Source organism: Molothrus ater, chromosome 3, assembly GCF_012460135.2.
Source record: "Molothrus ater isolate BHLD 08-10-18 breed brown headed cowbird chromosome 3, BPBGC_Mater_1.1, whole genome shotgun sequence".
In the NCBI taxonomy this organism is placed as follows: domain Eukaryota; kingdom Metazoa; phylum Chordata; class Aves; order Passeriformes; family Icteridae; genus Molothrus; species Molothrus ater.
In genome coordinates this window covers 30,168,976-30,181,747 of record NC_050480.2, presented here as the reverse complement: position 1 = coordinate 30,181,747, position 12,772 = coordinate 30,168,976, and the positions used below count along the sequence as shown (strand labels likewise).

The following is a 12,772-nucleotide window of genomic DNA, read 5'->3' as shown; positions in this document are numbered from 1 at the left end:
GTAGAATTGTCTAGAAATCCTCAGACAACATGGAAAACACTTTTCTGTACATCAGGAAAGTGGTTTAGGACTGTTAAGTGCATGATCTAGATCTCTCTAGGTGTTCTTTACCTGTGAATTATCATCAAATAAAATACAGTAGTGAATGAAAACTTGAAATGCACATAATATGTCATGAGGAAGAAATATGAAACAGTAGACAAGAGCAAAAATCTCAAAGTTGAAAATTATTCTGAAAAAAAATCAGAAGACAGTTAGTAAATTTTGATAATAAATTTTGCATCCACACTCCAAAGGTTGTTTCATGTGAAACTATTGATTAGATTTATACATGAACTACAGAAAAAAAATTTGAAGGGAACTGAACTGAGAACTGAAATAGCTATTATACAATAAAAGCTCAATAAGCAATGGAAATGTAAAATTAAGTTTGTAAGCTTTTACAGTTTTGTAACAGCAGAACATTCTGAATAACAAAGAACTAAAAATATATGTATAATGCAGTATGTTACAAACCTGGAAATCAAGTAATGCCTGCCATGAGAAAATCTCAACCAGCCATACAGACAGTTGATACAAACTGCTTTAGAACTGTCCATCTAAAACCAATATTCATTGTCTCTCAAATTCCATCACAGCAATAGACAGAACATACTATGCCTGCTGCCAAGGGATTAGATCCATTTCATAATAACTACAAAGCAGAGAACTTTGAAGACTGATACTGAGTTGATGAGCACCGTGATAGCCTGCTTAGTATTTGTCTTTGCAGGGTTTATTTTATCAGAAGTGTCATTAACTCTGAGGTCTGGTTCTCCTACTGGCCTTTGGTATCTTTTGTTTTTCATTTGACTTTCAGACTCTGCCAGCAAATTCTCCTAACAAGTGCAAGTCTCTGTTGTTCAACACTAACAGGCTCAAGTTCACTTATCATAAATGTTTTTAAAAATAGAAGGGAACATGACTGTTTTTCATTACTGTCATACTGTGTAGAGAAAAACAGCTTATTGTGGAAAAGAAAAAAAAATAGCCTCCACAGAGCATGTGAAAATTGTCAATTACACAACCAGTATGCATAAATTGGCTTTCACTTAGGGAAGGTACACAAGCTTCCTCTGCGAAGATAACAGACATCCAGTTTTTTCTTCAGCCTTTTAAAACTGGGAGAAGAAAAGGTTAGGAGTAGCCTGTCACTTCCCGCCTTTGAGCACTGAATTATTAATTTACACAAAATACTACATTAAAAATGCCATTAAAACAACCTAAAGCAGCACACTGAGAGTTTAAAGGGGAAGTTCATGCTTCAGTAGTCTGCCAAAACCAATACACGCTCTTTAAACATAATTTAATTTTTTTCTCACAGTTTTTTCTTCCACTTCCTGATTATCAAAGGTGTCTGTCAAGGTCTGTGTTCAGCAGACAGTTCATCCTCCCCTTTGTGCCAGCAATTGAGCAAAAATTATTTGGAGACCTCACAGAACACTTGCAAGAGAGCAGGCTAATGACTTCCACAGTAGTCTAACTCCACTGCAAGAACAGGTAGCCATAAAGCCAGGCAGCAAACAGTGAAGGCAAAAAGTCTTATTCACAAGAAGAAGTCTTACCCACACATCTTTGAAGACAGGAAAATGAATAGGAAATATTACTAGTAATGCAAATTTTCTCATTGAATTATTCTGTCTTTTCAAATGTGGGCCCCTGTGAAATTCTCCCACGTTTTCACTACATCCACTTTGATTTTCTAGATTGGAAAGCAAGTGAGTTATTTTTCTTCAGTCTACAGCAATATATTAAACACAGAACTAATGCCAGAAAGGCTAACCTCAGGATTTCAAGACCTTATCAATCACTTATATTGCACTCCATCTCCAGTATGTATATTGCAGTCAAGTGGGCAACCACAATCCCATGGAAGGACATACCTACTTCTTATTTTCCTTAAACAAAGACACAAGTCTAAGTGAAGACAATTTTTACATCAACAGAGGATTAGTTAATTTCAGGCTGGGATGTCAAATATTCATTAAAAAAAAATAGGATTTGGCTGAGATAAAAAACTAGCTGCAAAATTGGAGCACAAATTAGCAAAAGATTTGTTTTGTTTCACTCAAGTGGAGAGAGGAGCACAACATTCAAAACCATACAGGGAACAAAGAGATGAGGGTACTGTTGTTTCTATCCCTGTATGCTCTAGTCTGGTTAATAAAAATTGCCAAATGTAGGCATTACAACTGTCTACCTAAACCTGATGTTGAGTCAAACCCAAGCACAGTGCTTCAGTTTGATCATTCCTTTTCCTTGGGGAGCCTGTAAACCAGCAACAGAAGGCATTCAGAGGCAGACTAAAACTATCAATGTAATGCTAAGAGGAAGGACAGACAGATAAAAAAGAAATCCTTTGCATCCAGCAGGAGTATCTTCACTGTTACACTATGATAGTAAACCAGAAAACTGTACCACCTCCACTTTACCAGCATCTGTTAATTTTGGTTAAGATCCAAATCTACCTTTTCTATTTGTTGTCACTGTTAAAATTGTCTGAAGTGAAAACAAGTTGTTTGTTTTCATGGCAACTATCCCCAGGTTTTCAATTTGAGCTTTTTTTTTTTTAAATTACAGAAACTAACCCAAAAAATAGTTCTTCACCAGTCATAGGCAGTGACTGGTACAATTTTTCCCTTTTCATTAAGAAATCTCTACCACCACATTGAATGTTTACCCACAAATTTTAGGTGAGGGCCTTCATTCAGCACATGAGCCACTGAATGATGATGTCTCTTCTATTCTACATTCCACTATTTTTAAACACTAGGAGTATGGCTTTTTTAGATCATACTGTGTTTCAGTATTTTTCAGAAAAAAAAAAATTAGTGTGCCAGTACTGTATGTAATTACACACTCTATGAAATGACAATGCTCTTTTCTTTACAGACCAGTCCTAACATTTGTGGCATGTGGCAGTAATATACCATTTTATATATTTAACATATTTATTAGAGAAAAAATATTGATACTATGGATATTACTGCATATATTTATATGATACATATACTTGGTTATCAATCTGCTGTTACAATTCAAGTAATTTTTTGAGCTGAAGTAACTTCAGTATTTCTGCAAATCATACCTGACTGAAAAAACCCAAGTCTATATTTCTGATCATAAAGGCAAGACATATAAATTGAATATAAAAAATGCTATCAGATGCAAAGAAATCATGTGAAATTTGATGGCCAGTGAATTCTGGTAGCTTCATGACCAGGTCTTTTTATCTGTTTAAAGCAGATACAGACAATGCTAGGACACTCCGTGTCTGTAGACTTCAAGAATAAAGACTGGCATAATGCCAGCTGACTGCACATCTGTCAGAGCAAGAAGTTAGGCAAAATGCAATTCTTTAATCCACATGAAAATTGTTCATGCAGCCACAGCTTTGAGAATTTCCAGAGTATCTATGCTGTGAATCAAGATTTTGAAGTATACCCAAAGAAGGTAGCTATCTTTACTTTAGGGATGTATCTTTATTTGCTCAAGGCTAAGGCTTGGAAAATAACAAAAAAAGCAAAAAAGCTTGGTTTGAACATGGTGAAAAGATATTTGAACTGGGCAGTCTATCAGCAATTTCACCTACACTGTGCATACTTAAGCAAGTGCTCCTTTGGACTGTTAAAAGGCTTTCAATATCAAAATGTAAAAGGAAAAAGTGCACAAAGATTCCTGATATCTCTTTCTCTCCCTTTTGTGGTTCAGCCTTTTAGTGCTCCCACTGCTGGAGGCAGACAAAAAGATGAGTTTTATCTATTATGCCTGAGATGCCTTTGAGAACGAGTGAAGATTTAATCGTTCTCCAGACCTGCAGGCAGAACCCAGGTTTTCTGCTCATCAGTACCCTCCCTTTACAGGCATTGAAAGGACGTGTCAAGTTCTCCTTCACCAACACATCCAGAGTGCACTGTAAAGCATTTGAGTCACACTGTTTGTTAAGAGATGAAATATAAACTTTAGAAAAACGTGTGTCAGCAGCGCTGCTACAAAGGACTGAATAACTCTCTTGCTTTATGTGACAAACTGAGAATGCAGAATGTCTCTGAATTTGTAAAATCAATTTTGTTTTGGTTGGCACAAGTAGAAGATGGGTGGGGCTGGCCCCATATAAGCTGATGACTTGAATTTTGTCCAAAGAAAGAAAGCACATCTCATGGAAAACTGACTCAGGGAAAATGTAAGATTTTTATAATTCTGAGCTTCCCAGGGGTTTAATCAGGAAATCACATCCCATCAACATTCACTGAGTGCTGAGCATACCTGGCTTCTGGATACGTAATATATGAATTTGCAGACTGTCATTTCAGTCTTATGACCAGCATCTAGATCTTTGCTAGGAATTTGAATCATCATCACATGGTTTAAGAAAGCTCTCAGCACCAAATTACTCATCCATACTTGGGGAATGGATTTTATCAGCAGAAACTGCAGTAAAGCCAATGGAGAGTATACAGTTGGAAAGTATTCGTGCCTGATTGATTTTTCCTGATTTAAATATTCAAATGTAAATGGAAGTTTTTCTCTCTTCTTGATCTCTGCTTAAGGAGCACTCTTCTTCTCTGGAAGGGTGCTTTTCAAAAGCAGAGTGTTCAGTGCATAAGTCAAGTACTCTACTTTTGAACAGAGACAAGATCAAGCTTTGTCAACCGTGTGGTCTATTATGATTTGGTCCCTACCCTCACTCTCCTCAGATGTGATACAATACAATGATGAGTTTTGGTAAGGGAGAAAGACATTTGAGTAGCAAAATCCTTTATCAAGTATGCTCTCTTCCCTCTCCTACCACATTTCTCAAGGCAGGATGGTTTGACATCCAGGGTCACCATAAACATGTGACCTCCAGAAAAACACAGTTTAACTTGTAGTGATCACAAAACCAAGGGTATAGTAGGCAGACTTTTTATGAATGAAGAATTCAACTGATTGTCTGAAGATCCAGAACTAATCTTAAGAAATTGAATCTGAAAGTGTTGCATTAATCCACAGGTTATGCAATGATCATTCTTTTCACAGTAATATACGTAAGTAGTGAACAAAAAAACCCACCAAAAATCCCAGCTTCCAGTTCTTAATTTATGCAAATGAGTGTAAAAAACTAAACTCACTTGCAGGAAATTTTTGTGCGATCCACCACCATGGTCCACTGTTGCTGATTTGTTGAAACCTCAATGTAGTAGCTGTAGCTCCGATCATCACAATCCCAAAGTAGCAACCTACATAAGAAGAAGTTTTTGAGATGTAAGTTAAACATCAAACCAACTTTTAAATTTTTCCAGCCCTTTATTTTCTCCACTTAATCCTTTCTAAATGTAACTGTTTCTTATGGAATGTACCTATAACACTCAACAAAGTCTTTACTGTTTTTGCCATCTCAAACTACGGTGTCTCCATTCTTATTATCCTGAGGCCAGCAACAGACTCACAAGCTTGTAATAACCAACTTATGTACATTAATCTATTAAATTCATCCAATTACTTTTAACTTATTTGCCACATGGAATTGCCTTCTTAATAAATGATGCAAAGATCTGTTTCAAAAAGACAGTTTAGGAGAGGACAGAAAAAATAATTAGGTGATTAAAAGGATTATGCTGCCTTCTTAATTGTATTTTATTTTGATTTTGGAAAATATATCAGAAATATATTTTTAAAAAGTAAGGAAATGGGAATTCCCAGTCCTGGTTCATCAGAAGAAGAAGGGAAAAAAGGCAATAAATTGTTAAACAAATTGCTAAAAAGGCAGAAGAAAAAGAAAAACAATAATTCTAACAAACATGCACTCTCTTCAGGAAGGGCACTAAGTGATATTGAATAGCCTTTGATTTCCATACTTGTCTTACAGAGAAGAAGACCTAAAGCATCAGGGATGGCATTTAGCTCAAGTATTATCAAAAACCATATCTGGGAAATGTATCTTCTTTACTTTTCTTTATATGGGCATTATCTCCCTGTTATAAGAGATATCTGGCCCAGAACTGGACACAGTACTCGAGGTAAGCCTCCCAACACCAAGTACAGAGAGAAACATCCTAGTCCAGGCCTTTCTTTTCAGCTTTTGAAATCTCAGTGTTAAAAGTGGAATTAGGTCTAGTGGCCAAGCACATTTAAAACAAGTTCTCTAGATGCTGAATGTAACTCGTTAATATTATCAGAAATAATATGCTGTCAAAAGTAGCTTTAAGAAGCTAAATGAAAACACTTTCAACAGAAGTCTTTTAGCACATATGAATACTGTCTATTTGCAAATTAAAAAATTCAGAGTTGACTTAGTAAAAAATGAAGAGTTGTCTGTGGCATCATAACAGTCTTAAAAAAACATCCCACACCCCAAAACACAACCACTCAACTTCAACACCTCTCCTTCATCTGATTATCCCCATTCTGCTTTTCTACAGCTGAAAGGTCTTCAAAGACACCGAATGAAGAGCATTTTCTTAAAAAAAGAAGTTTACTGATTACAGTCCTCTTTTTGGTAACTGCTACTAATCAACAGGTCCTGAATTGATTTAACATTTATATTTAAACCAAGTCTTCTAAATTATAAAAAGAGGAAAAATAAAACCATTCATAAATTTGTTTTCCTTCAAAAAGTCTATCAAAATGTAGCTAATTATGCTTTTCGATAGAATCCTTTTTATCATGGTGACTCATTGCTGTTTCCTTGATCCATGTTTTCAAAGCTATGATCAAGAGTTTGAATATCAGAAGCACACTGGCGACTGTAATTTCAACTAACAATAGCATAATTAAAACACAGCTGGCTTGGCTTTAAAGCAAAAGTCTAACAGGACATATTTGTTCCTTTCAAAAAATATATAATTGATCTCTTCCAAATCAACCTCATTAAATAGGTTTAAAAATCATATGGTTTAGAATTATTATAAATCAAAATGAGTGAATTAAAGTCAGCAGCATCTTTCCCAAAGTGACTTTGCATGAATGCTAAATGTAGATTTCTGTTTCTTTGATACTTCTGAAGGAAAATAAAAAGTTATTTCTTCTCTAGTAGCTTTTTAGGAGAAAATCAGGATGTAGACTGACAGTAGAACTTACATGGAATTTACTCTGCTTGAAATTTCAGGTGACAACTAAAATATTCACCAGTGCACACTGAGCACAAAGGCCACTTTTTATGACAGGCACAATAATCTTTGTGACACATTACAGGCAAATTACCATGCTGAACTTTTTTAGCAAAGCTATGCTTTGCTAAGATGAATATTAATTTGACCAGAAAGAGAATATTCCACTTAAAAAGTCAGAACTATACCCATTGGAAATGCGTCTGTTTATGGCAAAATCCCCTATGTTCTTAGGACTTTCCATATTGAAATAAAAAGTTAAATTAGCTCATTAGTGTATGTCACCCTCAGGACTGAGAAAGAAAAATTGAATGAAGATTTATCCAGCTTACACTCTGCAACATGTGAGATTTAAACATATTTCTGTTTTGGGTATCTGGAGCCTAAGCCTGTGAATCATTTAATATGACATTGCTGTTTACATCACTTGTCCACAATGCCTTACTTTATAAGATAAAAGCTTTTCAAATATGAATAAAACTTCACATTGCAGGCATAGGAAAATGATTATATTGGCTACCTGTTACAGGAAAAAAAAAAAGCTGCAGTATTTTTAAACAGTTATGTCCCTAAATGTCATGTGTTGCCCTGTGATTGAATGTTCTGCATTTCTAAAAACATTTTCTGCTGTCTATACTTACTTTTTATTTTTAAATTTCTGTAAAAAAGATTGTCACTGTTTAGTTCAGACTGCTATATAACTACATATACTCAAGGTGCTAGCAGAAAATCAAACAATATTAGTCATGCACCTGACAGGATGACACCTGCTTCCTGAGTACTGTAAGCCACTACAGAGAACATACAGATAAATATTTGACAGTACTGTGTTCATAAACCACTTGCATACTTGCAGAAACCTAAACGACAGAAATTAAAATATGAAGTAGCGACACATCTTGAAAGAGAAAAAGAAAGAAAACCCTTCCACATGGAAGGAGGTTTTATATACAATTGTTGCTGCATTTTTGCCTCTGGTTGTCTATAAACCCCTTCAATTTTCTGCAGATATTTATGTTTCAGTAGTTATCCTGCAAGAAACCTTCTTTCTTCCTACAAAGATCCTATAAAGGAGACAAAATTTCTGCCTATTTTCTAAGTGTTCCTATGATCATTCATTCTGAGTCATGATTTTACTCTCAAGTCAGGCAAGCGCAGAAAATGAGCAGCAAAGAAAGAAAAGCTTCATAAGTGGAAATGGTATGGAAAATCAGAAAGCATAAGATGATGATGTATATGATGATGGTATAAGCAAACAGAAAATACATTCAAGTTCACTGATGCTGTTTGTTAATTTATGGATTACTCTGAATACGAAAAGCTATCAATTTCATATGACCATTAAAGTCTTCAAAAAGATTAAAGTTGGATACATAGTTCTTGTACTTTTCTAAAGACATACTTTTTGTCTTCCTATTTATTCTAATATGAAAATCACTATGGCATAGAATTCCATCTCTACCACATACACTCTAAGAATTATTTTTTTTTAATTGATAAGAAAAATCAGCCAAAGACTGTAGCATAATAGTACTATATTTCTATTCCAGATAAATGCAAGGAGAATTAGAGAGAAAGTCACTGTGATACGGCAGCTGCTGCAATATTCACTTTTAGCCATTTAAAAATTAAATTATGTTTACTATGTTACACACATCAGTTGCTTTCTTTCTGTTCCTAATTAAATACGATAGCATTCTGCCACTGATAAGGGCCTTTTCAGGGACTAAAAGTAGAAAGATATTTTGTGTCCAGACAGGCAACTATGTGGAAAAAATACCTAAATTAACAATTACTCTGTTAACTGTTCTGAGAACTAATAAAAAACAAAACTCATAAATATTTCTAAAAATTTCATAATCTAAAAGACTGTATTTAGTAACAACTGTTTAAAAAACCCCATAGGATCATAGAATAGTTTGGATTGAAAGAGAGGGATTGAAATCTCCATGTTTTCTATGTCTTCTCCACTAGAAAATAGTATTGACCTATGATGGTCATTAGACCTCTTTCAGAATTTCTGAGTAAATTTTAATGTGGAAGTCAAGACTCCAAATTTATATATACATAACATATACATAACAACATATATACATATGTTGAAGCACACACCCTGTGCAAGAGACTGGGGAAGCTGGCTTGTTCAGCCTAAGGAGGCTTGGGGCTGGGAGGAACCTAGCAGCACTTGTCAGTGTCTGAGAACAGCTTATCACAGGCTACCCAGAGAAGTTGTGGAATTTTCTGCCTTGGAAATTTTAAGACCTGTGTACATGAAGCCTTGATTTGGATGGTCTTTTTTCATAACTGACCCTCCTTTGAGAAACAACCTGATGCTAGATTCCTTCTTCCTCAAGTCCCTTTCAACCTGAAGGGTGCTAAGATTCTTAGACACTGGAATGACTTTGGCAGAAAGCATGCATACAATATATATTCTTGAAACATTCAACTCTCTGCATTTCTAAGGCATATCTGAACACCAATAGTTCTTCTGGTCTTTTTTCCATACTCAGAATTTAGTTGCCATGGTAACATATGTCTTAGAGGCTCTCTCCAGTGATATTCCCATTTCGATAGACTAAAAGCAGCTACTACCTTTTTTCAAAGGTTTATGTAATATTTACCCCCTCTGTAACAAATATATTCGATGGCACATTTGTGTTTCTGAACCAAAAAGATACTTTAATTCCTAATTATTCACTTAAAATCCAAACCCATGGGTATAATGACTCAGTTTCTGAGGGCAGCAGAATTAATTCATTCTGTAGTCATGGTGTGCTGCCAGCCTAAAGCAAATGCTCCTGGAATTTTTTTCTATTTGGTGGGAGCATGAGATCAAGGGAGTTTTCAAACAAGCAAACAGCAGGAAAACAGGCAGTGACTACAGTTTCATCGGTTGTGGCAGACATTCTGTTAACAAAAAAATTTCTTGCTTCCATAAAGATTAAATACTAAGACTTTTTGCTGTTGTCTAGGTTTATATGATTTGATTTCTGTACAAAACATAGATTTCCTGATGCTGAATAAAGAGACCACGATCATCATCTTTAGCACTGCATAACACAGAACATGTTCCAGACCCTTGTCAAGGCTGTAGATGCCACAGAGTGAAACTTCACTTCCCCACTCCAAGGGGCAGCTTCCCTTGGCTTCCTATGACCTGCAATAGACATGGCTCCAACTCAAAACCCTTGTTCTTCTAGGCAGTACACAAAAAAAGGAAAAATTACATGCTGCTAGCATTTCTGTCTCTAGGCAATGCAGGTAGTCTCCTCTGTGAGAAGATACCCCAGACTATTATGTTTATTACTGTTATTTTTGTAAAGCAAGCTATTAATCTTGGTTGTACTATAGATGCAGGGAAACTGACATAGAAAGATGAGATTCTGAACCTCTAGCTGTACAATTCAATACCACATAAATCATTAAATGCCTATTAGTTTTGAATTATGTAATGTTTGGGTTATTTTTTTAATTTGCTCTACACACTTGCTGATTACACAGTTACCATTTCTTGGCAACCAAAAGTTTAATTCACCTAACACACCATTTAATAAAGAGACTTATTAAAAATCTTCTGCACAAGAATAAACAATAGCATAGCATTTATTATAGGAATTCAGTTTTTTTCACTAACTGGAAAAAGATGGTACAATGCATCAATTGAAGGATATATAATTGAAGGATAACAATTGAAGCATATCAGAAAACAGTAAGATAGAAAGACAGAGAAACTGAGAAACTATCCATTCTAGTTAGCATATTCTTCTCTTCATCTTTTATATGGCCAAAGCCTTGCTGCTAAAAACTGCTACTTAAGTTTAAAATGCCATGAAAATGATAGCATTACATTTTCATGTACCTATTTAAAGAAATCTGAGTACTGCTTGTTTTTCTACTTGAAATGCAATATTTAATAGAATATTAACAACATCAAACTCAAATGAGTGTGGAAAGTTGCCAACCACACTTACTCAACTTGTTTCCCACAGTGAGAACAATGCTGGACTTGCATTATGCGTAACATCTACAGCTTGCATATGCACAAAACACTACTTTTGTTGGGTTAGGGATTTGCCTGGATAGCTGATGTCAAATTCTTATCTTTGGAGTTTTACAACCATCATAACAATGCTATAGGCCAAAACCAAACCACACAAAATAGAAATTGGCAGCTATAAAAGAGCTTTCAAATCTCACTTGGCAGCTCTTAATAGGGGGAAGGCACTGAGCTCCTAGAAATACATATCTACGTACATGGTCTCTGTTTGCAAGCCAATACTCACCTGGGATTTCAGCCTTTGATCACTGGTACTCTGAACTTCAGAAATCTTTATTTCTCTGTCACAGAGCATACAAATTAAGTCCCTGACTGCACAGTCTAAATTTACAAAGACCATTATCCCATTAAGACAAGGTTTTCTAGAAACAAACATCCCAAACATTAACAGTCAGAGAATATGAGGTTGGCAAGAATATTTTTCTTTTCACCTGTGAAAAATCCGGCTCTCCTATCTATTTCCTAGGTCTCTACATCAGCCAAAATTTTCATCTGCATATGTATACACACATTTACAGTAGAAACAGCCCAATGAACTTCAATCCAAATCTAAACACATTCATAAATCCAGCCTTGTAAATCAATATTCAGGTTGCTGTACCTTTATTACATCCTCCATGTTTAAGTAAAAACTAGCAGTAATTGTATAGCAGAAAGGAAGCGGGGTTGACTTGACATGATGATTTTCTTCAAGGAAATTGTTTTCAGAATTAAGTGCATAACAGTAACTGCACCTACTTAACCATAAGTGAGACTGCAATTAAATTCTATTATAAAATAAGTATATAACTTTAATCTTATAATTTGACTATTACTACTATTATGCCTCTGAAAAGTATTATTTTCTGCAATTGCACTCTGTATCTTGACATATAATTCACACATTTAATTTTTAACATGCCTGTTATACTGAAGTAAGAAGCCAAGTGACAACTACTAAACTAGCCCCCTAATTAATGTCATTTCCAAATGTCATACATTCTAAAGAAAATAACTGCTCAGCAAAAATTTCACCGTGGCCCCTAATTTAGAGAAAAATAAATCCTCCTACCGTATTGATCCAATCATGTAGGGCTGTGCCAGCTGCACCACAATGGCTCCGCTCCCAAGCTGGTGGCACGTGTATCCAGAATCCCAATCGTAGTTCTTCGTGTCTCCATTCAACAAGGCATTGCGACTGCGACTTACACCCTCAATCACACTGGCACAGTCTGCAATTGTTGCCACATTTTCAGTGGGAACTGTAAATTAAAAACACAAAGATGACAGACAGACATTCAGAAAACAGCTCAGATGCCAGTGGTCTTTATTGCTGGAGAAGAACTGGTAAAAAAAAAAAAAAAGAAAATACAATCAACAGAAGGAAATTTAACTCACATAAAATGAACTATGAACAAGTGGTACAGATACTTTTTATACCACTGATTCCAGAATAGCTTGGTAAATTAACAGATGGATTTCAGTATTGGTGATATGAAAGCACTCTTTTAACACAATTGGGAAAAAAATATCTTGTCCAGCAAAACTTCAGAAATTTTGAAATAATTTCTTCCTATTTTCATGATGAATCCTCCCTCTACTACAACAT

General features: G+C 35.3%; 1 protein-coding gene across 1 annotated transcript in view; it reads right to left on the bottom strand.

Moving 5' to 3' along the window:
- BTBD9 (BTB domain containing 9) overlaps window positions 1-12,772 on the bottom strand; it is a 115,777-nt gene that overhangs the window by 24,612 nt on the left and 78,393 nt on the right. The window contains 2 exon segments of the mRNA XM_036380246.2: window positions 5,151-5,258; window positions 12,236-12,425. Of these exon segments, the coding sequence (XP_036236139.1) occupies window positions 5,151-5,258; window positions 12,236-12,425 (298 nt within the window).